This window comes from Pongo pygmaeus, chromosome 11 (genome assembly GCF_028885625.2).
Source record: "Pongo pygmaeus isolate AG05252 chromosome 11, NHGRI_mPonPyg2-v2.0_pri, whole genome shotgun sequence".
Classification (NCBI taxonomy): Eukaryota; Metazoa; Chordata; class Mammalia; order Primates; family Hominidae; genus Pongo; species Pongo pygmaeus.
In genome coordinates, this window is record NC_072384.2 from 77,267,328 (window position 1) to 77,293,513 (window position 26,186).

The 26,186-nt window shown below is 40.3% G+C and overlaps 2 protein-coding genes across 3 annotated transcripts in view; both read right to left on the bottom strand.

The window, feature by feature from the left end:
* Positions 1-1,690: 1,690 nt before the first annotated feature.
* Positions 1,691-4,682, bottom strand: IFT70A (intraflagellar transport 70A). The gene has a single exon (XM_054478302.2). It carries the CDS (start codon positions 4,409-4,411, stop codon positions 2,414-2,416), a length of 1,998 nt encoding a protein of 665 aa, XP_054334277.1. The 5' UTR covers positions 4,412-4,682; the 3' UTR covers positions 1,691-2,413.
* A 4,268-nt stretch (positions 4,683-8,950) lies between these two features.
* PDE11A (phosphodiesterase 11A) overlaps positions 8,951-26,186 on the bottom strand; it is a 466,208-nt gene continuing 448,972 nt past the window's right edge. Inside the window, exons 20-21 of one of the 2 annotated variants that reach the window (XM_054478303.1) lie at positions 15,099-15,262; positions 13,603-15,021 (exon numbers count right to left, since the gene is read on the bottom strand). In XM_054478303.1, the coding sequence (XP_054334278.1) occupies positions 15,107-15,262 (156 nt within the window). In that variant the 3' untranslated portion in view covers positions 13,603-15,021; positions 15,099-15,106. Of the gene's footprint in view, positions 15,263-26,186 lie in introns of both variants that reach the window. The other variant, XM_054478305.1, reaches the window with a different exon arrangement.

A 26,186-nucleotide genomic window follows, 5' to 3' on the forward strand; every position in this document is an offset into this window, starting at 1 on the left:
AGGCAAGTGTCCTCTAAAGTTGAGTATATTTAATTCCCGGTGTTACAGAATTTAAAATGATACAAATACTGCATGTCTTTAAAATTTCAGTCTGTTTTCCTATTGAGTTCAAAAAGTTTAAAAGATGGAGGCTACTACAAATATATAAAGAAACTTCACTCTATTCTACAAATTATATAGATCTAGTACTTTTGGTGAGTCCTCTTAAATTTTTTTCTGGCATTACCAATCTGAGAGTCACTTTTTACCAATATATGTTGTTTTGCAAAAATGCATTTTTAAAAGGTTTCCAAAGTCACCTTGATAATCATAGTGCTCACTCACCTGACACTTACTGCTAAAAGGTTGTTATGCATCTTTTATACCTGGTTGAGGTTCAACTTCCAGCTATCAGAGAAAAGTGTCCCTATAATTCTATAATTGACAAAAGGGAAAAGACAAAAAAAGGGAAAGAGAACGGGGTGGTAAGAAAGATTGATTTTTCATTTCTTATCTTGTGATACATTCTGCAGCAGTAAACACCACTATCTCTCAAGTAGACCCTTTGAAGACAGGGGGAGAAAACACTCTGAGAGAAAGCTTTAAACTAGAGATTGCCTTCCTATTCTATGTGGCTTTGACCTTTTGGAAAGTGCATGGCCTCTTCTCCTTGTATTAAATAAAACAAGAATATAAGGACTGATGATTTGATTTGGTGAGTTAGTTATGGAAGTAGTTCTGGCATATCTTATTTCCATTCTGTTATCCATTACTTCTGTTCTGTTAATGGCAGCAGACACTTAATTAACTACTGAGATTTGGACATGCAGGGGATCCAAGGTGGATTGTGAAGTACATCATTAGCTAAATCTCCATTACATCTTCACTTCACCTGTTCCTCTGTTTTCCAGATTTCTGGCAAACTGGCATCTAAAGGCCTTCATATTAGAAGCAGGAGAGGCTCTAAATATTTCAAGAATAATTGAGGAAAAAATACACATTACAACAGCTTGTCAGACTACTGAATGGAAGGGTGGTTCATCATTTTTTGGAAGGATTAAAAGCAAATCTCCTCTTCCCGAACAAAAACAAACATTAGTACAAAAACTGAAAGAGGAAGTTAAGAGAATTATACAATTTCTAAATAGTTATAAAATTATTAATTTATGCACAACCATAACAGAGACTGAGGACCACCCTATATATATTCATAGCTACTGTTGTAGGCAAAAATTCCAGGTAAAAAGGCAAAAATCCAAATTCTTATTAATAATCAGTATAACATCCAACAATAACAATCACTTACCGTAGGGGTTAACATTTACTGTAAGCCAAAATCCTACAAAACATTAATATAAAATACAGTTATATATTTCCTGGCTGATTAGCTTATATATCCAGGTCATAAAAAAAGAAAGGCAACTTTTTTCTATATGGCTTATACAGAATCGGATGTTACAGCCAAAAGTAATTGTAAAGGCTTCTGATAGTTCAAATGATTGTGAAACCCCAAAGAATAAAGGAATTTCTGAAAGCCTAAAATTAGAAGGTATGGAACTCATACTTTCAGTCTTCTCATTCTCAGTTCAGTGCTTATTTTTTCCTAAAAAATTAAAAAGTAAAAATTAAAAATTTCAGTTTTTAAAAAACTGAAAATATTAATAAGCTTCCACACTTAATATATGTTAGTATTCACAAGGAGGCAAAATCATTTCTGTAAAATCAAAAATAGAACATGAAGAAAAACGTTTATTATAAAACTTAAGAAACAACCAATCAACCAAATTACAAAAAAAAATTATGTCACTGACCAAACCTCATAACCTGAAAAGAACCAAGAAAAGAAATTCCCATTATACTTGTACTTCTAAAAGGGCTTAGAGAAGGTCTAAACTAGACTTTGTTGCAATCCAGAAAGTTAAAGGACTAAAAAACTGGAGAAATAGAGTTAAGAATTAGATTTATTAGACAGCATAGTCTATCCTGAGATAGCAAAATAGACATGGCTTTATTTGCTGATTGAGAAGTGGTCCAGCCGTGGGCTGGCAGTCATTTACATATCAGTGACCAAATGCAAACATACCCGTACTAACAGTGCTTTGGTCCATGACATACCCTTTTGACAGCCCAAAGCCGAAACATCAACTCTATCTGGGGTTACTTGCTTATACAAAGATGTTACTCTAGCAATTGTTGCTTGAGGGCAAGACCAGATGATTGTCACTAGTAGGAAGAAAGCAGAAGTGATGCAGCTTACACTGCATAGTCCCTACTCTTCTGGATTAAATGAAAAAGTTGCTCAAACATAAACTTGTTCTTATAAAGTGGATAAGATTCAAAATAAGACAAATATAAAGATGCCAAGGCTAAATACAGATAAAAAAAGTGTGATACGTAAGAAAGCCATTTTGAAAAAAGCCACTATCAGCCGTAACTACTTATTCCATCCTATAATCTCATAAATCAAAGCTTTCAATTGTCTGGACTCATCTGTGACTGTATTCTTCCCAACATGCATTCTTTCTTCTTCCAGGGGTTGTTCAATAACAGCAGGTATGTTTGTGCCATAAAGTTCACAGTGTCCTAAAAACTGGACACATTCTTGAATAACACTGTCATGAATGACTATCATGTGTTTTGACATGTTTTCTAACAAGGACAGGAAGCATCTTTTGGCATAATACCAGGTGTCTGTTCCCAGCTTTTTATTATAAGGCTCCAAGCTTTTGATAACTCGAGAAATACCAAACTCATAGTTTCCTTTGGCACAATAAAGAGTTCCTATCACCAAATTCACAATGCAGAGATGGTACACTTTCCTATTTGGGTCATCATAAGAGAGCTGCTCTTCCTCCTTTTCAATCTTCCTCATCAACTCCTCTGCTTCTTCATTCTGACTTGTCATAATATAGGAAACACAGAGATTAGCCAGTACAATAGCACTGACATTCAGGATGTTATCATAATGCTTCTTGACTATGGGTTCATAGAAACCAATGGCTTCTTTGTATTTGTTTTCCTGCATGAACAGAACATGAGCCACATTCAACTTCCACACATCATGGTCGTTACAGAATTCCACAGATTTGCGAAAGATCTTTTCCACCATTGGATAATTTTCAAGATTCCAGTAGATTTTTGCCTGAGCCATCAACACAGGAATATATTTCTCCATGGTTTCATCATATTCATTCACTGCCTTTTTGATAGCTTCATCATCTCTATTGTGTCTTGCTTCCTGTACTTGCTTGGTGAGTCTCCGAAGCTGCTCAGTCAGCATCCCTGCTAGCCCATCAAGCTTAATGAAAGCCTCTTCAGGAGCTGTCTGGCAAGTGATCAGGGCATCCAAGAAGTCATAAAGATAGGGTGTGAGGAACTTATACGTCAAATGGGCATTTTCTGCCAGGACATCTGCTGCCAGGTCAAAATACTCATATTTACAGTAGAGCAGCAACAGGTTGCCAAAAGTCTCTGGAGGAAAGGGATTCTGTTGGAGCAAAAACTGTAGCTTTTCAAAACCTTCTGTAGGCCTGGCATCCATGTTCATTAGTGCCTGGTTGTGTAGGGTCACAGGGTCCAACTCTTCCTCTGCCCTGGGTGGCATGTCGGTGAGGGTTTCTTGAGCTACCTCATAGTTTCTCAGTTGGTATTCTATGGCTGCCTTAAGGTTGAAGGCTTCCACCAGAGCAGTCTGATGGAGGACTAAGGTGTTGCCAACACTGCGAACATCAAAACCCTCAGTGGTCATGCCCACACCTAGCTCAGGGTGCTGGCGGATGCCACGCTCAATAATCTCAGCGATATGCTTCAGCGCTGAGGCATACTGTCGGCTGCTGTAATAGGCCAAAGCCAGGTTGTAGGAAAGGTCAGGCTGGTAGCCCGAGGCCTGCAGTGCGGCAGAAAACTTGGAGCATGCAGCTTCATACTGTCCCTCCTTGTAGAGCAAACAACCCAGGTTGACCTGGCCATCGGTCTCATTCTCGCCTCCACTTTCTTCTCCCCCTTCCCCACTCAGCAGCTGCTCCACCAGGTTCCTGGACCCTGGCAGATCGCCCTCGCTATACTTGATGGCAGCTTGCAGGCGGAGGACCCGGCTGTGGTAGGCGGGGTTATCCAGGAGAAGGAAGGCGACCCGGGTGGCCTCCGGATAAACGCAGGCCTTGTACAGGGCCTGGGCCTGGTACAGGCGGTACTGCTCCAGTTCCGGGTGCAGCTGGCCCAGCTGCTCATAGCAGTCGGCCGCCAGCGCGAACTCCTGCAGGCGGTAGTAGCAGTAGCCTAGCAGCGACAGGCCAGCGCGGCTCCTAGGGCTCCGCTGCAGCTCTCGGCCCAGCAGCTGCACCGCCTCGGCGTAGCGGGCATCGCGGATGAGCCGGTACACTACCGCGGTAAACTCCCCGTCGGGGATCTGCGCGCCGCTCAGGCCCGCCATAACCACCACGGCTGTTATGCTGCGGTTACCACGGCAACAGGGAAACCGGAAACGGAAGACGACCGGTTACTTTGCCACGGAAGGAATCTGTTAGGAATTAAAAAGGGACCGTTCTCGTTAGTCTCTCGAGTTCAGATTGATCTTCAAATATTCTGGACTGCGGAGTGGCGGCAGTCAGAAGGGGAAAGACGACTACTCCGGGCCGTTCAGAGACTGAATCTTCCCGGTCCCGGCATGCATCGTTCCTGTGGCGCCCCTGCGCGGGCGTGGCCGCACTGCATGCTGGGAGGCGTAGTTCCTGTTGCACCGACCCGACTCGCGGCTAGTGGGGACGCAGGGTCACTCGCCTTCCCTGCCCCCTAAAGATGAGGGGCGCTCTCTGTGTCTGTTGTGCCACCTCGGTCTCTAGCGCGTCGGAGGTAGATTTCCGGCACCATGTTCTGGCGATTTTGAGCCTTGTACATTGGTGTGGTCTATACTAATGCTGGCGTTTGGCTTGCTTTTAATAGAGATTCGTCAGTACAATAAAAGGACCTTTTAATAAAAGGAGCGGGATGGCAAAAGGGAGTTAACTCCTTGAATTCCCTTGGAATTAGAGCAGGTTCTTATTATACTACCCCGAGGGCACAGTTTGTAAGAACAGAATACAGCAGCAAACAGAAATCCTTCTTATTTTGGTGGTTTCCAGAGGTTAATAAGGAAAAAGTGCTGTGAATCTTAATTGGTACTGGGAGAGGATCTGTTTTTGATCGCAGTATCTCTCCTTTTCCATGACAAAAAAATTACTGAGTATATGTTGGCGTTTACACTTGGTTGTATCCATTGCTGTGGTCCTCCAACTGTCTCTGCCAATAAGAAATCAGTATCTTTTGTCATCTCCCATGATATCCATTGATCTCTCTAGCACCTAATATAAACCTAATCCAAGTAAAAGTGTGTTGTTTGCTACATAATTACTGCAAATCTTTTGTATGCATCCATAATAGTGTTACTGCCCATAAATCTTTTCTATATATAAACTTCACAGCTATCATACGGTTGATATGATATCAACCATATCATATAGCACCTCTATTAGAGACTGTTTACATATAGTATTTCTAATTTGAATAAGCAGCCTGCATTCTGCATATTGCAGTTTAAGAAGTCTGTGGACTAGAAAAGTTTAAAGATTTAAGTATTACATTATTAATTAAATCAAACTATTAAATTAATAGTTTGTTTAAGGCCACATCTAGGTAGGTAGGGGCTGAACCATGATATCCAATAACCAATTTCAATAGGAAATAGTGACTGATGAATAACCCAATCCATGTATCTCATGTACATGAGTTTGTAAGGGCCCATTGTTTGGTGCTAAGTGTGTATAAGGAATATTATTGTCTTTGTTTCTCCATTAAAACAATGAACTAAACTTGTGTAGGTAGTAAACTTTGAACTTCCAGGCCTTGATTCCAGCTGTGAGCAGATGTGACTACTGGAGTTGTGTAGCTCGTATTTACCCAGTATCACTGGAAGGAGATTTTTAGTAGGTGTGTGATTGCTCATATCATCATATGGCTGATTTTATGTACTTACTCTGTCTTCTCCCTTGCTAGGAATTGGCAGAGTTGTGTCTTTTTGACTGGAACTAGACAAGGAGCTTCCCAGTGCATCAATTCCAAGAAAGGGAAACTGCACCCATTTCAGGATTGAATGGGACTTTGGCTCACCTAAGACCCCACAGAAAGCAACTGTGGAATATTACTGTAACTCTATTCTGAGGCTTCTTTCAATCTGATCTCTAGGTGCACCCTTTTAGAGTCTTAAGCCCAAGGAGGTACATGGGTAGAGGATACTGCTCAGTAATAAATTGGGGAAAGGGGTGCATCGACTTCTTTACAGCTGGCTGCCTGATGGTTCTCCCTTGGGAATTTAGGCTCAGTATTTTATTTATTTATTTATTTATTTTTTAGAGACAGGGCTTTGTTCTGTTGCTCAGGCTGACATGCAATGGCATGATCATAGTTCACTGCAGCCGTGAACTCCTGGGCTCAAGTGATCCTCATGCTTCAGCCTCCTGAGTAGCTGGGACTACAGGTGCACAACCATGCCTGGCTAGTCTTTTTTAAAAATGTTTTAATGGAGATAGGGTCTCACCATGTTGCCCAGGCTCATCTCGAACTCCTGACCTCAAGCAACCCTCCCACTTTGGCCTTCCAAAGTGCTGGGATTACAGGTATGAGCCACTGTGCCTCGCAAGGCTCAGTATTTTAAAATTCTTATGTATGTACTGTTACCTTAGGTAATTTGCTATTAAATTAAGGTGAGATGACAACATGGGAATGGGAAATTGCCCTTCATTAGTCTTTCTCTCTGCTTTGCAGGGTTGTATTTACATCATCTTCAAATGGCTTCTTGAAAATGTATGAAAAATAAAAGGACTATATTCTCCTCCAAATTTCTGGGATCCCTACCAGGATTCAGTTGGGGTTCTCCTCTTTGTGTGGGTACCTGTGAGCGTGGTGGCTGAAGTGGGCAGGAGGGAGGCCGTTCTGTGTCTCTTCCTCATTATTTCATGTGATGCTGCTCCAGAGGCCTGGCTTGGAAAAAGCAGGACATTCTGCTTAGACAGATGGAGGGCAGGGTCATTTTCAAAATGAAATGAATGCACAGATCACACTGTGAAATTGGCATGACCATCACTGCTGCTGTGATAGACTGACTTTTATCTGGTCTCTGATAGGCAGTTGGGGAATAGATTAGTTTTGTTGGGGGTGGTGGTGAGAGAAGGCCGTTTAATGATAGAAATTATGGAAAGAATTAAATAGGGTGGAATATTATAAAGTGTCATAAAGCATCATTTTGTTTGCAATAGGATCTTGAAAACCTGGAGGATATATCAAAAAGTAAGTGTATCGTACCATTTCAAGTAATAGGAAAGCATTTGGTGGTTACAATAAAGTGATTTGGTGACTTGTAGAAAGGAAATGTAGTTTGATGAAATTTGAGTTGGACTCGGTGGATTTTGCTACACAAAGGGAGACATGTTTATCATGTAGAAGAGTTTCATTTAGGCAAAATAGATAGGAACAAAAAGCATGATGCTTGGTTCTTAGCATACTTATGTTCTGCCTGCCAAAATATGCCATGATCAAATCCCATATTCTATTTGTGTGTACAATCTATTTGGCATTCTCTTTTAAAACTAGTTGGAAGGTATGTCTTATTTATACTGTATCTGTGGCCCCTTTCTGTTGGTAAACATTGTTAATTTGTGAGTATTTCAACCACAGCTGTGGTCAAACATCTTCCTTTATAAGGGAGGACCTTCTGCAAACCCATTTTCCAGTTGTTATTTCTTTTTCCCTTTGATTTCAGACCATTTTCTTCAGGATGGACAGTTTGTGGAGCTCAGTTATCTTGCATCCCCTTTCTCCCACTCCAGTCTTCTACCGTGAATAGAGAAGAAAACTATAAGTTAGTGCCAAATTGGAAATATAGTTGACTGACTTTTTGGAGCATCTGTTCCATCTTTTAAGACTTTGGGAAAGAGTGTATGCTAAAATCAACACTTGAGAACATTTGTGCTCAGATGGTGTGACATTTAACCTCATTATGAACTCTCCTTTTGCTGGTAGTTCCAGCTTTATTAATATTTTAATTAGATTTCCTTCTTGAATATCCCTTGCTTTTGATCAAGTAGCTTGTATTTTGGGGTTTATAGTATTATTGTCTAAATTAACTTCCCAGGGAGAACACAATAGCATTTTGGTTTATAAAAGGGATTAATAGAGAAGGCAAAACTGTGGATACAGTAGCATTAAAAAAAAAAAAAATCAACCATTCAAACAAAGAGCTACTCCAAGCCCCTGTGTTTATGCACTACTTTGAGTATCAGGCCTGCTTTGCCTAACTTCCCTCATTAATCCTCACAGCCCTTCTGTGAATTAGGTGAGCCTTATTGTTGGCCCCACTTTAAAACTGCAGACTGCAAAGCACAAAGAAACCAGTGATTGCAGCAGCCAGCAATGGTGATTACTTATGCTGGCCAGTAGTGGGCCACACTGCACCTCTTCCCTCTCTCTCCCTGGGCACCTCCTCTCCAGTCATTTGAATTGGCTTTGGATCATTTGCTGCAGTTTGTTCTAATAGAACAGGCACAATGGTGTAAGAATTTTAAAGTGTAAGCACCGAAGCCGTTGTGTAATTGTATGGCGACAGTGTGGCTAGTGGCCCTGCATTGATGCGATCCCCCTGTGTAATTGCCCATGCAAATTTGAGCAATCTGTAACGGACACAGGAACCCAGCATTTGGCTGCAGACTCTCCTACCTCCAGAAAAACTTCGATAATTTGAAGAACCTTTTGTCATCTTTAAAAAGCTATATGGACAGGGGTGTCCTAGTGTCCCTCTCACACATGAAAACATCACAGATCAACACAAGGTTAATGGACTAAATTAACAGTCAACATTTAAACTGTAGGTATTTGGATGCTTGCTTCCTTTTTTCAGCCCTGAAATCATCCTTCTCAAAGGAAATAAAGATTATTCCAGAGCTTTAGTTAAACTCTAAGTATTTTATTAAAAACAAAGATATTCAGGTCTCTTAAAGCGGGCTTCCAAAACTATGGATTAGTTGCTTGTGAAATGGCCAAGCGGTCTATAATGTAATATTCTTACAATGAAACATCAGTCTGGGAAATCTACACAAAGGGAATGATTTCAAACAACTCAATTGAAAACATATTTCCTTTCTTTCACGTAAAACAATAATAATTAGGAAGGAAGTCAGTAGGAGATCCTTTTTAGGTTATTGTACATGAAGAAAATGGCAAAAGCAATTTCCCCCCAAGGGAATGAGACTCAACAAAACTTAGCCTCCTATTTCTAATGCTATTTTTAAAATTTCATCTAAATATGTCTTAATCTAAACTAGAGTAAAAGAAAAATTGAGATTCAAATACACACGCATATACACACAGAAAATGAACACAGATATAAATGGTGGCACAAATAATACATTTTTCACAGCAAATCATTTACTTAATAAAAAAACACATTTGTGTACTAGCGTATACAATAAATGACATTGGTGTAGTTATGTTATACAGATAAACAATTTATCTTTAGCAGTGCGGAGAGATGTACCAAACATGCAAGAACATTCAAAATTAAATTTAAAAAAGTACAACCCCAAATTACTAGCTGAAGACAAGGTCATGACAAACAGTGTCAGCATGACATTGGGCATTGCTAAATCTAAATGCTCACCATGAAATTTTCCAGATACACCTCACTTTATTTCTGCCCTCTATATGTTTTATTCTATTATTCGTCACTTAGGAAGCTGGTGCAATTTTGGCCTTCTTGTAGTCAGACTTAACCTTTACATTTCCTGATACATTTGAGTTTTGGGAGTCCTTTACAGCATGTAGCAGAATAACAATTTCAGAGACTGTTACTCTGAAGCAGATAATGAAACTTCATTACAGTGGCATTGCCAGAGTTTTTAGGGTCCCAAATTAGGTTTTGTTCTGTTGCTTTAATGAATCCTTTTTGTGTTTTGGTGGTGTTGTTTTTTTTTTTCAGCCAAAGCATTTTTCTTTATATTTAAATCTTTCCCCAGTATGTCTAGGTTTCTGTCCCACTGGAAAGAAATTGTTTCACACTATTACTGGAGATGAAATTGGTTTTTGTCTTTCTGCAATTTCTAAGAGTCAGCAGGAAAAATAGATTTTAAAATAATTTTACTGCAGAATAAATTGGGCAGATTCTGTTTAATCACCTAGTGTAAGTGGAAAAAGTATGACAAATTTTGATACACAGAAAAAGCAGCTGGATTCTGGTAGCATTAATATTAGATAATATTGTTATTACATTAACACAAAATGTTAAAGATGATTTCTAACCCAATGTATTTGCAAGTATACAATACCTGGAAATGCATAGACATCTCAGATTTTAGAAACAAAATGCATGTGCAATTTTAACTTCTCTTGACTTACTTTATAAATTCACTTCTAAATTAATGACTACCATTTATGGGATATGTATGATATCAGATAATCTAAAATTGTTTTTTATGAAATAAAAGGACATATAAGCTGGGTGTGGTGGCTCATATCTCTAACCCTAACACTTTGGGAGGCCAAGGCAGGAGGATCGCTTGAGCCCAGGAGTTCGAGACCAGCGTGGTCAGCATAGTGAGGCCTCATCTTTACAAACAATACAAAATTTAGCTGGGTGTGGTGGTGCACACCTGTGGTCCCAGCTACTCATGAGGCTGAGGCAGGAAGGATCACTTAAGTTGGAGAGGTCAAGGCCGCAGTGGCTGTGATTGTGCCACTGCCCTCCAGCCTGGGTGACAGAGCAAGACCCTGTCTCAAAAAAAGAAGGACATATCTTTTTTTAAATTGTATTGATGACTACATCTTTCATCATAATTAGAGACAGGCTCAAGATACATCTGTAGTATGATTGTGTTTACATCTACCCCATATATGTAACTTTTTATTATGTCTTTATTAAGAAGATGACTGCTTTAGGTTTGTTGCTATTTTATTTGAGAAGAATAAAAAAGAAAATTATCTGGAAAATATCTTTAAAGCTAAACACATCTTGGTCCTTTGGTATGGGGACTGAATAAAAGTCAGTGCTTTTATGTAATAGATGGAGAATCTAAGATTTGGAGAGTCCTAAGATTACAGGTTCAGCTGGTGGCCAAGCTAGGAGGGAGTTCCAGTCTGCTATGCACTGAATGGCACCCTTTGCAGTATGCGAAGCTGTCCCTACCCACCAGGATTGCCACTACATTGTAGATTGTGCACATATTAGCTACATACTGACTAGTAAGAATAAATATGTCTGAAAAAAATACATCTCATCGAAAAAGTAGGATGAAGTTATTTCAACAATTAATGCCAAGAGACCTGAGGAAGCAAACATAATCTGGTCAGTTTGAGTTTTTACAAGAAGGCTCATATTTCAAATGTCTTTCTCCAATAGGAAATAAACATTAATAATAAGGACTGGGAAACTTTCTTTCTCTTTTTTGGAAAAGCAGATTATATGGATAACTGCATATGCCTCACATTCTTGCAAAATTATAAGTTACTTAGAAAATGGATTAAAAACGCCTGAAACCCACAAGAGTTCAACCTCTAACCTCTGGGGTTGTTGGCACCAGGAAGCTGCTACCTTCCTTTCCACTGCTTCATAGTCATGGAGACACAGACCCATGGCATTAGTCAGCAGTTTCTGAATCTTGACCCACAATAGGAAAGATACCTCAAGACAGGATAAATAGATGGAGGCAATTACAAACAGCTACTAGATTGATGGTTGACATTGTCAGGGCTCCACTGTATGGCAGATTGCAATGGTGTTGAACTCCCCTTGCTACCAGTGGATGTTGCTATTGGCAACCATGCAGTGAAGCCAATAAAAAGGCAAGAAAATGAGAGGAAAACTCAACCTTAGTGGAAGCTGTAGGGTTTGTGCTATAAATTATGTTCCCCTTAGCAATATGTAGCATCAACGTTCAGGATAGCTACAGTGCTCACAGCAGCCTGCAGTCTCTGTCAGACCCTGGGTCCAGTTTTGTCATAAAGCACATGCTTTAAAATGTTGCTGTAGACGGACTGGCATCCGTTTGTCTGGGCTATTTATTTATTTACTGTTGGGGAAGATAACAGATGTGGGCTCATCTCTGCCTCACACAGACTGATTTTCAATTCCCGTTCGTGATATAAACATGATGTGGCACATTACCCAGAAACACCTGCAGTGCTTCGGAGCTGCAGACACATCATGATCTCGCAGACCAGACTCTGTCCCTGACTCCACCCACCCTTTGTTCCTCACCTGAAGGAGGAGAGACAGCCCTGCAGAAGCTATTTTCCTTTATAGCAGAGTGATATAGAAAACTGGCTTAATAAAATCCATAAATCTGAACAATCTCCTCTTACCTGCTCTGCAGAGGCAGTTTTTTCCTGCACTCATTTCCCCCTCTACTTTCTCCAGTCTTCCCTGCAGAGATAGCTGTAAAGAGTAGCTAGGAACATTATTTTTTAGGGCTCTCACTCCTTCCTTCTCCCCTTTCTCAAACCCCTCCCTGCTCAAGTGTCTCTCTTTTCTGAGCAATTGATAACAGGGTTCTACACCTTCATTTTTTTTGGTTGGAAGTGCCATTTTTCTTTGTTTGGATTGACTTTCACCTTTTTTTTTTTTTTTTTTTTTTCCATTTACCTTAACCACCTGTCTCGGTCCCTGTCTTTCCTTTATTGGTGTTCTTACGTTTCTTTTTCTTCTTGCTTTTTTTCCCCTCTTAGTCTGGTTTATACTTTTTTTTTTTTTTTTTTTTTTTTGAGACGGAGTCTCGCTGGTCGCCCAGGCTAGAGTGCAGTGGCGCGATCTCGGCTCACTGCAAGCTCCGCCTCCCGGGTTCCCGCCATTCTCTTGCTTCAGCCTCCAGAATAGCTGGGACTACAGGCGCCAGCCACCATGCCCAGCTAATTTATTTTTGTATTTTTTAGTAGAGACGGGGTTTCACCGTGTTAGCCAGGACAGTCTCGATCTCCGGACCTCGTGATCCGCCCGCCTCGGCCTTCCAAATTGCTGGGATTGCAGGCGTGAGCCACCGCGCCCGGCCTATACATTTCTTTTACTTTGTTTCTTGCCATAAAGAGTCTTTTTCTCTACAATTACCTGCTCTCCCCTCACTTCCATTTTGGTATCTTAATTTTACCCATTCCTTCTTCAAACATTTCCTGAATTGTCTACTGTGTGCCAGGAAAACAATGTCACATGTAGAACATTGCCCCTATTTCTTTAATATTTGTAAAGTTAATGATTGATAATGATTAATAACAATAACAAGGGCCAGGTATGGTGGCTCACACCTGTAATCCCAGCACTTTGGGAGGCAGAGATGGGTGGTTCACCTGAGGTCAGGAGTTTGAGACCAGCCTGGCAAACATGGTGAAACCCTGTCTCTACTAAAAGTACAAAAATTAGCCAGGCGTGGTGGCGGGCACCTGTAATCCCAGCTACTCAGGAGGTTGAGGCTGGAGAATTCCTTGAACCCAGGAAGCGGAGGTTGCAGTGAGCCGAGATCGCGCCATTGCACTCCAGCCTGGGCAACGAGAGTGAAAACTCCATCTCAAAAAACAAAGAAACAAAAAAAAAAACAAGAAAAATGGTTTGTAAATTTTAGATTTTTTTAAGAGCTGGAATGGCCCTCAGGTTTAATCTAGGCCAGGGATTTTCAAACTCTTCAGAGTCCCTGTGGGCCCCCATGTATGTAATCAAAGAGATGAAGGTTTGTAGGTGCTCTGGATGTCCAAACCCTGCTTATAATTCACATAGGAATTCAGCTTTTTGACGTTTTATATGTTGGGGATTCATTGAAAGATTTATTTGAACAAAGAGTTGTAAGGTTAAAACATGTTCAAGAATCATTTTCTAGTCTAATCTAATTTGACAAATAAGGAAACAAGCTTAGAGAAGTTAAGTGACTTGTTTAAGTCAATCCAGTCAATAATGCCAAAGCTAGGGATAGAAATCTATCTTCTAGCCCAACGTTCTTTGGATAAGACATACCATGTCCACAATTTCTCAATATAGGGAGCAAAGCAGCTTTCTAGTCATTACATCTACTTAATACAGTTTACTCTTACCTATTGGAAACCTGGCTTCCTATAGAATATGCGTTCTTTGCCCAGACTGTTATTTCTTAACATTTGAAGCATTATTTCTTACACTTAAGAAAAAATCCAAAATTAGGGACCCCTATAGTTTGCTTTAAGTTGGTTACTGGTAGTAATCTTACATTTTATACCAGAACTCCTCACTAGGAGAACTCAAGGTAGTCAATGCTTAGTCTCCATGGCTCTGCTCTGTCCTGTGAACTATAGTTTCTAGATGTCACTTGTGGTAAATCCAGCTACAGATTTCCTTCCACCCTTACTTTAATCAAAATCTATCAATCCATTCCTTCTGAGAGAAAACTTTGTCTGTAATGAAGGTTGAATTTGAAAACTCTGGAAAAGGGTACCATAGTCCCAGTCTAGAATTACCCATCAAACACATTTGCTATACTCCTACTATGTATTCCTTTTTAGGGGGAGAACTGGGATTGATCAGTATTTATAAGGATAGTATAATTTACCTTTTAGGTAGGCAATTCTAAAGGATCCATCAATAAGAAGCTCTAGGATTAAAAATAAAATACCTCTATGGAATGCAAATTAGGATTCTTGGGACAGTCTGACACAAAAAGGCATTCAGGGACAGGAAGCAAAGACAGGCAGTGTTTGGCTTGTAACAAACAGAAAAGCCCTATACAAAATGAAGCAGCGCTAATGACGCTTTTACTGTTCAGTGTTCCCTCAGCTCAGAGTGAGTAGGCCGACTGTCCACAGGTCCTTGGATCCAAAACAGTCCCCTACCCAGAGCCTTCATTTCAGCCCATGCGTGTTCATTAGGGAATAGTGAGGGTCCTGGGGTGTGCTCCCTGCCCCACCTCTTTCTTTGTCCTTCCCGTTGCTCTCTCTGCTGCTGACCATGCTTCAAGGTGAAAGCCCAGGCATGCTTCCCAGTGCATCCTTGAGATGTTAGGTCTTTCTGAGCTAAAAGAACAAAAGGATGACATGGCTGGACTGAAACTGGCCCTTCAGGCTGCAATCATTTTGCAGCTGCAGCTGACCTGGAGGTTTAGTTCCTGTCTTCCTTGGCTACTATAACACTGGCAGGGGAGGATGAGGCAGTTGAGGCCAGCAGTCGTTTTTGGTGCAGCTCTTCCCACTTACTTCTGTTTGTAGCTACTGAATCTAGCATCGGCTTCAGTTTCATGTTGACCTTCACCAGTGCCTAAAACAAAACAAAACAAAACACAGGTGGAGGAGAGAGGAAACAGAGTAACTGACATGATTTTCCACCTTTCATTTATGAAGAGAATGGAAACTGGCTATAGGAAATGAAAGTGATGATTATTTTGGTAAACAAGAGCTATTTACAAGAAGTAAATATGCATTTAACACCAATATGTTGTATTAATAGAGCCTACTTAGAGAATGAAAAAATAAGACATCACCAGCATGGCTGTGTACAACTCTAGGGGACACCAGCCGTGTAGACTCAAATCCTGTTTTACAACTACATCAAGCAAGACAGGAAACAAAATATCCAGCTCACATATGCCTACTTACGTGTGCATCTTTGCCTGCCATAGAGGGCTCCAGATCTCAATTGACTATGAACTTAAATTTTTACAAAATAATCCTACAATTGCTTTACCATAGATGACTCTGGGTGGACTTACTTGAATAGGAAAGGTCAGGTAAAATCCTGAAGTGAGGAGGTGCTCATTTTTAAAGCTAAAGATCTGGGAGCTGTGCTAGATATACAAAGCATGGAAACATGCATGGAAATAGACATGGCAGAAAAGGAATCAGTGTGGAAGAGAGTGACAGAGGGATGAAACGGGATGAGGGAAGCGGAAATGTAGGGTGTGGCCAGGGGCAGATGGACCACCAGGCTGACGAAAGTCAGGCTTCAGCATCCTCACTTGTGCCAGACCCTTCTAAGTATATTCTTTTGTGCTTAATTTTGTGTGTGTGTGTGTGTTTTTAAGAGTCCTCCTCTTCCCAAATTGTATAAGCTTGTCTCACCGCTCCTGGGTTGCCCCTGGTAGTGGAAGGAGAGCCCTAAAAGTAAGATGGCTTACTTTAATTTAATGCAAATGAGTCCTTCTTCAGCTTTCATATCAGAGGGCTTCTCCAAGATAGGGGGTAACATGGGGGCAGGGCTGAGGATTTTGTTTCTGAACTGGGACTAGAACAAATTCAAGGAGCTCAGATTAAAGAGCAATAGGTAAATATTTTACAGGTCAGAGGAGCTTGGAGTTTACTCTGCCCAACAGGAAAATTCCACTATTCTCTACTTTACTGATTATTGTCTTTCTTTTAAATGCATGAATATCTACATTTTCCTTATTTATTTATTTTTTTACTTTTCATAATGAAAGGCTTCTAACATATTCAACCAGTAAAATATGATCAGCAAAATATCTATTATGTATCTATATGCCAGTAAAGATGAATAATAAGTAAAGCCACCCAAGTAAAACATATGTAACAAAGGATCTAGGAGCCTTTTAATTTTCTGGACAGCTCAATGAAAAGGGAAATAAGATTTTGATGACATTTAACTTTTAGAAACATGATCTTTGTCCTTTTAAACCATGAGGTTTTGGGGGGTGTTTTAAAAATAATACCTTTTCTTCCCTTCACAGTTATTTTATACATTTTAAGTAACATGTTAGTGTTAGAAAATATAGAAACAATAGGTTTAAAAAGTAGGAAATGGAGATAATTTATAATCTCATAACTCAAGAGATAGACACTACTAACTTTTGGGTTTTGCCTTGAATGGAATCTTTCTATTATGTTTCTAACTGGTTAAATGATCAGAACATCTAAAATATGGCTCATGCCTGTAATCCCAGCACTTTAGAAGGCTGAGGTGAGTGGATCATTTGAGGTCAGGAGTTTGAGACCAGCCTGGCCAACATGATGAAACCTCATCGCTACTAAAAATGCAAAAAAAAAAAAAAAAAAAAGCCAGGCGTGGTGGCACATGCCTGTAATCCCAGCTACTTGGGAGGCTGAGGCAGGAGAATCGCTTGAACCCAGGAGGCAGAAGTTGCAGTGGGCTGAGATCACACCACTGCACTCCAGCCTGGGCAACAGAGTGAGACTCTATCTCAAAAAAAAAAATATATATATATATATATATATAAAATATATACATGGTATTTTATAATCTCAGTCTAAAATGGACAGAATCAATGAGAGTGTTATGGATTTTTAAGGATTCATACTTCTTGGGCCTGTTTTCCATTTCCAGGGTCTGAAAGAAGTATAAAAAGCTGGCATCCCACGTGGATGAGGGGGAGCTTCCGTTAACACCTAACACCTCCTATGTGTTAAACACATTGCCGGCTGCTCTGCATACTTCATCTCAGCTATTCCTCACAATGACTGTGCATCTTACAGATGATAAAACATGTCCCCCACATGTTAGGATCATGAATGATCCTTAGTCCTTCCATCACAGGAGGAAGGTAAGAATCCACATAGGAAGTTGGGGGTTCCTTTTGTAATCTTTCCATTTTTTTAGGAAGCTATGGAGAAAACCATTGTTTTTCTCAAGTAAAAGTCAGGGATAGGACACTAGCCTGCCATACAAAATGAAGATATAGAGAAATCTGCTGAGGATATAACATAAAAGGGAAGCTCTTAAAGAGTCAAGAAGAAAAAACAAGGAATAATAAGGTACACATCTTGAAATTGTATGGCTTCAACCTTTGTCAATGCACAATTCCAACCAGCTAGTAATTGTATCATTCCTGTTTTTAAGAGACTGTGATGGTGATGAGGAGACTGAAGACATGAACTTCTGAGGACACATTGAATGTGATTGCTGTTGTCATCAATTTGGGGTAAGGGTTGACACCAGGACCTTCCTTCTGACTTATTCATACGCATCTCTCCTTTCTTCTCTCCTCTTATCCATCAATTCTATCACCCATCATCTTGCATATGTATACAACTCTCATGAATTCTGACGTTGTTCTTTGAATGTAATCTTATGTCACTTGAGGCCTCCCCAACCCTTTAGACTTGAGATTAGACCTCAAATCTATTTCATGCGCTGGGGGACCTTTCAGACTTCTCTCAGTGATTTCCAAGTCTTACTTCCTTGTACTCTTTGACTTCTTCTTGAGTCTATTTGGCCCTCTTGACTCCATTCTGCATCATTCCTAATGCAGTATTTCACTTTAGTTCCCCTTTTCACAGGAAATCCAATCACCCTCAACATTTTGGATGCCTACTAACTGTACCAAACTTTAGAGGTTGTCATAGGGGAAGTGACTTACCCACTGACTTACTCTTACATACTCCTTTTCATCTCAAAGGGCACAGTCTTTTACCCCATGGAGAGTAATCCAGTTTTCTCCCCAGCCCTAGCTCACTGCTTTTATATAAATCTGGACTGCCAGCCAGCCAGTTTTTTCCCAGGCTCCCCAAAATTCTGACAAGTTAAAGTTTCCCTTTCTTGTTGCACTAAGGCCTATACGGTAGTTTTTATTTTCCTTATAAAGAAATAAATAAAAGAAGGAACACAGAAGTTGTGAGATTATTAGCCTATGGAAAGGTGATTTCCCACTTTATGCTTTGGGTCAGTTAGCTATTTTTTGTTCTGTGGACAGGGTTATATTCCTGGTCCCATGTAAACACCTTGCAGGTGCATCCCATTCATCACAAGAGGGACAAAAGGTGAACATATCATTAAACCACTATGATTTCAGCACACCTTGTGAAAAGCCTTCTCCAAGCCTGACTGTGGTTAGGGAGTAGTCAAAATAGTAAGTCCTCCAACAGGAAGAATAGCTCTTTTTCTGTTAGAATGCCAGAGTGTATGACTCCAAGCACAACTGCAAACCACCTGTTAGTAAACCTAATTTATCTGCTCAAATAATCCTCTGCTCCAGGGAGTTACATGAATATGAGTAAAATGTAACTAGATGTAAGTTAAGGGAGTGCGGGTGGGGGTTGAAAGCCCAATGTCCTTAAGACAGTATATTCTGTCTCTCTCTTAACAGTGATGTTTATCACACTAAACAGAAACATCTAATTTTAAATCAAATTTACTAGTTATTTCATACGATAATAAAACAAAGCAACATTGTAACTCCAGCAGTGATCAAAATCCCCTTTATTTCCATGAGAAAAATACAGGTGCTTGTTTTCTGCTCAATGCACAGTGTTTTTATTTAGACAATAGTGTGAGGTAGCCACAACTGCCATGGTTTTATTTAGTATAGCTTGGCACCAGCTCCTTTTTACTCTGATCAAGCCTTTTAATTAAACTGACTACTATAATTCCTATGGAAATTAGTGTTTATGTTATTTTCCTGCTACAAAAGCATTTCTCCAGAACTTTTTTTTTTTTTAATCCCAGAGCACAAATTGGAATTTTTTTCTGCTTCATATGTAATTAAAAACTCATTTGATTACAATATTTCTGGCTCTGTCTTACTTATTAAATTCCTGTAATCAGTTTTCTTTTATGAAGCTGCTGGGAAATGATCTCAAAAGCAACACATTTTTTTCTTCCCTGGCAGGTACCCAAGCATTTACGAAATTACATTCATAGCACCTGCCCATGATTCGAATCATTCCACTAATTTATTCCTTAAGCCATTTAGGTTTATTTGGCATAGCCCCAAACAGCTTTCTTCCCTTTATCCTTGCTCTTTGTTCTCCTCGCTTCCTTTGTGTGGAATAAGGAAATTGGGGAGGGAGGAGGAATACATATTTCTCAGAATTCCTCTTTCTCTTTGTTTTATATTCTCCTGAAACACAGAATTGCCATATTAGAATATCATTTTCCTGTGGCCAGGTGCTGGTTCTAGGCAAAGGTAACAAAACTCCTATCTTGAAAACTTACTTTTTTTTTTCTTTCTTTTTTTTTTTTTGTGAGACGGAGTTTCGCTCTGACGCCCAGGCTGGAGTGCAGTGGGGCGATCTCGGCTCACTCCAAGCTCCGCCTCCCTGGTTCAAGCGATTCTCTTGCCTCAGCTTCCCGAGCAGCTAGGACTACAGGCGCCCGCCACCACGCCCGGTTAATTTTTTTGTATTTTTAGTAGGGACGGGGTTTCACCGTGTTAGCCAGGGTGGTCTCCGTCTCCTGACCTCGTGATCCCCCCGCCTCCGCCTCCCAAAGTGCTGGGATTACAGGCGTGAGCCACCGCGCCCGGCCGACTTACTCTTACACTCTAAATTTGTTACAGAAATGCAGTTAGCTGAGAGAATATGGAACTATTAAAATACTAGTAAAGCAAGGGTTTATCCACGAACCTAAATTCCAAGGCTTATGGTGATTATGTGTAGTGAGTCATCAGCAAGAGAATTGCTTCTAGTATTTAAAAGTTTCTCATCAAGTGACACGGGATGGGTTCTGTGAGAATGCTATTGTCTAGTCTGACTTGCTCCTCAGTGAAAGAGAAGGGGGAAACTTAGCACCCATCTGATCACTCTCCATATACACACGGAGGAACTCTAAAGGTTATGTATGCGGCTGCATCAGCCTTAAGACACCTGACTCTCCTCTGTGACATCCCTGCTGCGTGACCACACAGCCACCGTTGAAACCCATTCAGAGGCAGTGCGTGCACCACCTCCCAGGGGAGTCCATTTAGTTTTTGATTGTTCTGTTTTTAAAATGTTGTTCCTTTATGTTGAACTGAAATCTATACCCCTGTAACTTCTACTTAATGGTTCTAATCCTTAGGGTGCTCTCTCTTTAAACCAGAATTTTCTTTAGTAGTGTAGGACTGATAACTCAGCTTTTGTTTCAAGTGTAGGTTAGAGTTGATGCTGACCTAAAAACCCTATTTGGGATGCAGTGCTTCTCCCTTGGGGCAACCTTTTTGAGATCACTGGGGCCCCATGTTCCTTCCAGTTCCCTCTTGGCCCATCGCAGACAGGACCTGGGATACTTGCCCCACTATGGGACACAGCCTGGGCATCTGGTTATCTAGGTGGCTGAGGGACCCCACTTCTTTCCTGATTTCATCCACACTCCATTGTTGAGTTCTCTTGTGACCAGCATATACAGTTTATTCCATATTTTATTTATGTTTTGAATAAGGAACACATTCACATAGTTCCATGGATACAAAAGGGTACAAAGGTGCAATATAAAATCTCCGTTCTACTATTTCCCAGACACTCAGTTTCCTCCCCTAGAGGCAACAGATGTTTTCAGTGTCTTGAGTAGATAATCAAGAAAAATTTTCTGAATATGTAAGCACATAAATATATTTGCCCCTTTTTACAAATGGCAGTACACCATACAGATTGATCTGCACTTTGCCTTTTATTCTTAATATATCTTGGGAAAAACTCATATCACTACAAAATTAGATTTCCTCATTTTTTATGGCTATCTAGTATTCCACTGCTGTCAAAATTTGTTTAACCAGTTCCTTTTTGATGGAACCCAAACATTGTTTATATTTGGCCATTACAAATAATGCTGTAATGGATATCCTTGTACATAACCTCTCTATAGGTATGAAGTTTATCAGAGAGTCAAATTCTAGAATGGGTATTGCTGGGTCAAAGGGAATGTGTATTTGCATTTTGGTAGATATTACTGAATCAACAAATATAATTTTACTTAAGATATATAGCAGGATTTTTATAATAGCCATACTAACAAAAGAGAGGGAACAGAAACCATAGCTACTGTTTAGATTAAGGCCTTGGAAAGATAGTGTGAGGGTGGGTAAAGCTAAGAAGAATACACAAATCTAGAATTTGATCCCTCTCTTCTCTGTATAGTCCAGATGCTAATTTCTACACAGTACACTTGGTATCACTGAAGCATCACAATCACGTTGTCCAGAAGGTTTTGGTTTTACTCCCTCTCTGAAAGAAACTCCCCAAATGGCACTTGAAGCTACTGAAATCTCTTACAGCAAATTAATCATTTTTGACCAGTTACAGGTATTTTCAGTGTGTTTCATGGACTCTTACTGTCATTAGCAAACTTTTACTGAATGCTTAGTTGGTGTCAGACTGTAATAAGTGCTTAACACTGTCATATAATTTTCTCAGGAACTTTACGAAGTGGTTATTATTATTATCCTCTTTTTATATATATAATTGAGAAAAACCAAGGCCTGGATGAAGAACTCACTCGTGGTCATTCACTTGGTAAGTGAAGAACTGAAACTGCAGGGTTTCTCTACCTCAGTACTATTGATGTTTTGGGTTAGATAATTCTTTATGGTGGGGGCTGTCTTTTGCATTATAGAATGCTCTAGAAGCCAGTAGCATCCCTCCCCAAAGTTGTGACCACCAAAAATGTCTCCAGATATTGCCAGATGTCCTCTGGGGAGCAGCGTCTTCCCAGTTAAGAACCACTGCTCTGCTGCCTCTAAGCATTATCTCGTCTCCATCAGGTCTTCAATGAATTCAGCTTCCCCTCAAATAGAAGGAGGAATAAAAGTAACTAGCTACAGTCTGAACCCCAACAGCATCTCTGGTAGCAGAGAAGGAAAGATTTCTTCTTGGGCCAAATACATATTCTTCCTCACCTCCTTTTTCTGAAGACATTTAGGAAGGAGAAATAAGAGGAGTTTCTATATATTGAACGTTCACTGTGCTGGGCTGGGCCCAGGGCCTAAAGGCCATTATCTCATAAAATCTCCACAGTAGTCCCACGAAGTAGGTACTTTTATCATCTTCACTTTATAGATAAGGAAACTGAGGTTCACTTAGGTTAAGTGCCTTGTCCATCGTCATATAGTGAGAGATGGAGCCAGGATGTTTACCTAAGTCTTTCTGACTCTAACGCATTGTGTGAAAAATTCCTTCCCTAGAGAACTAATCCTTTGCCACTCAGCTCACATTCTGTCTTCTCTGTGAAGTCTTCTCCGGTCTTCTGGTATGGAACCAGAACTCTCCTTCCTTAGGCATGCCTGTAGCACACTCTCTATCTCTCCAATTCGATTGCACTGAAAATGTCTTTGTATTTTTTTGCAGTTCTTCAAAGATCCTGTCTTCTGGATTGTATTTTTGTCTCTTTGTACTTGTCTTTTTTCCCCCTTCTGGCTCCTTTTAAGCCAAGTTTTAAAAGTGCTGGTTTTCAGCAATTTGATTCTCATGTGCATTACTGTAGTGTCCTTCATGTGTCTTCTGCTTGGCTTCATTGAGAATCTTGGTTCTGTACGTTTATTTCCACCACCCTGTCTTCAGCTATGTTTTACGTCTGTCTTTTCCCTCTGGGACTCTAATCATACATATTTAGCCATTGGTGTTGTCTCACAGCTCAAATGATGCTCTGCTCATTTCTCTTCCATCTTTTCTATATCATTTTGGATAGTTTCTGTTGCTGTCACTGAGTTTTTCTTTTGCAGGGCTTAATCTGCTATGGATCTCATCTACTATACATATATATATATATATATATATTTATTTATTTTTATTATTTTTTTTTTTTTGAGATGGAGTCTCACTCTGTCACCCAGGCTGGAGTGCAGTGGCGCGATCTCCGCTCACTGCAAGCTCTGCCTCCCGGGTTCACACCATTCTCCTGCCTCAGCCTCCCGAGTACCTGGGACTACAGGCGCCCGCCACCGTGCCCGGCTAATTTTTTATATTTTTAGTAGAGACAGGATTTCACCATGTTAGCCAGGATGGTCTCGATCTCCTGACTTCGTGATCCACCCGCCTCGGCCTCCTAAAGTGCTGGGATTATAGGCGTGAGCCACCACGCCCGGCCTACTATATTTTTTTTTTACCTCAAAAATTAGAGTTTTCATTTCTAGAAGTTTGATTTGGGTCTTTTTAATATCTTCCATGACCCCTTAATCATGCTCAATCTTTCCTCTATCCTCTGAAATATCTAAGTATAATAACTATCTTAATGTCTTTTTCTACCAAGTCTATGATCTATATAATCTCTGAATTTGTATTGATTGATTTTTCTAATTATTATGGGTCAGATGTTTTTGCTTCTTTGCATGCTTGATAATTCTTGATGAATATCAGACATTGTAAAGTTTATATTGTTGGGTGATGGATTTTTTTTCCTTTGCTTTAAGCCTTTTTCAGTTTTGTTCTGGAATATAGCCAGGTTATTTGGAAATAATTCAATCCCTTTGAGGCTTGCTTTTCAGCTGCGCAAACTGGGTCCAAAGCAGCCTTTTTTTTGTGGAGGGCTAATTTGCTCCCACTACTGATGTAATACCCTTCTGAGAACTGTATCCAATGCCTCATGTATTTCAAGGCTTTTCTTGGGTACGCTGGCTGGCAGGAGCATGGACTATTTTCCCCAGTCTGTGTGACCTCTGTGGATCACTTTACTTGCTCCCTTTTGCTTCAGCCTCAGTAGTTTCCTTACATGGATATGATGAACATCACTAACCTGAAGACTCAAAGTGGCCCTCTGCAGATCTCTGGAGCTTTTTCTGTACAGTCCTCTCTTCTCTCTTACTCTTCCCTGGGAACTGTAACCTTTTTGGCCTCCCTAGACTCCTAGCTCTGCCTCCTTAACTCAGCAAGATCACTGGGCTCTGCCTGGATTCCCCCTGTCCGTGCCATGGCCTAGAAATTCTATCCAGGCAACAAGCTGGAGCAGTTGTAGGACTCACTTCATTCATTCCCCTCATTCAGGAACCACTGTATTATGTTGTCTGTTGCCCATTGTCTGAAAAGTGTTGTTTCATATATTTTTCATGTTTTGGGTTTTTTTGTTGTGTTTTTGTTGTTGTTTTGTTTTGTTTTGTTTTGGCCCCTGTTACTCAATCATGGCTAGTAGTAGAGGTCCCTTATCACTGGTTTTAAAAACTCTGTCTTGCTTAGTATCCCACAAGCTCAGAGAGAGAGAGAATGGAAACAAGGCCTTTTATCTTTGAATCTTCAACATCTGGCACAGTGACCCCAGGAAGCAGCAGCCTCTCCTCCATTCTTCCCCATAGAACAGTGGCAGGAAGAAGGGTTAAGGCTAGGACAGCTGCCAGTGGCTGAGAGTGGGGTTAGGATGTTCTGACCTGCTACAAAATCCTGCTGTAAAAACACACCTAGAATGAGCCACTTGGGAAATGGATATATTTTCTCTTATTACCATTATTCCTGGGCCTTTGTTTTTATCAGTTTGCCAACCTGCTAGGAGCCAGATCCTGGCCTTGGTGTTTCTCTGCCATCGTGGTCCACATCTGTTATCATCTGGCTCAGTTTGTGCTTATTATTTGACCACAGTTACTTCTTGGAACCCAGCTGCTGGATAGATAGGGCAGATGTGGGACAAGGGAGGAGCAGAGAGAAGTCATGCTCTTAGAAAAAGTGAGTACTCCTATACTCTGTTGTTGGAAAGGGGCATAGAGGAACCCCATCAAATTAAAACCAGATTAGTGTTTGAACCTGAAAATGTCCAACGGTGTCATTAATATATTTTTCAAAACTTTGAGGAAATTGTCTGACTATTCATTTATTAAGAAAAAAAGACATTTATTAAGAAAAAAAAGGACAAAGAGAGAAGATGGTTTTGGCCTCCTGTTGTTGAAGTCTATTTCCAGAGCTGCTAGTGACATCACTTAGTATTTTTTGCCTTCTCTCACCCCCACCTTACCCAAGAGAATCAGAAACTAAGTGACACAATATACCGTAGAGGAGGAAGAACGTAGAGTATTTTTTAATGTTGATTTTTAAAACTATAAAGTTAGACTTGGAACTTATCTTATGTATCTGTTTGAGGCAGCATATTCCTGTTATGAGGTCATGATCACTTTACTACCATGATTATTCCCTTTCTGGATGAAAATATCAAAAAAATCATTGGAAGTTGGCATTTTGAAATGGAAAACCACTGATGATATGACCAACTGTTATCATCTCTGCTCAGATTCTTCAGCAGGAGGGACAAGAGAACATGCAAATGGTGGCAGGCCCTGAAATTCTCATGAATTCGTGTGCCTGTCCAACAGTTACAGATGCAAAGAGCATCTTCAAGAAACAGCTTCCTGTTCAAGGTGTATGACTTCAGAGACAGGTAGCCAATTGTGGGAGCAGATCCTAAGTTATAAATTAGTGAATTATTGAACTGCTAATCCCTCTTAGGTCCAAAGGTTAAGATTATTCATGATTTAATCTGAGATACTCCCAGATTTTACATGCCACACCTCAGTGCTGCAGTTGGCTGGAAATCACTTTGGCTTTCC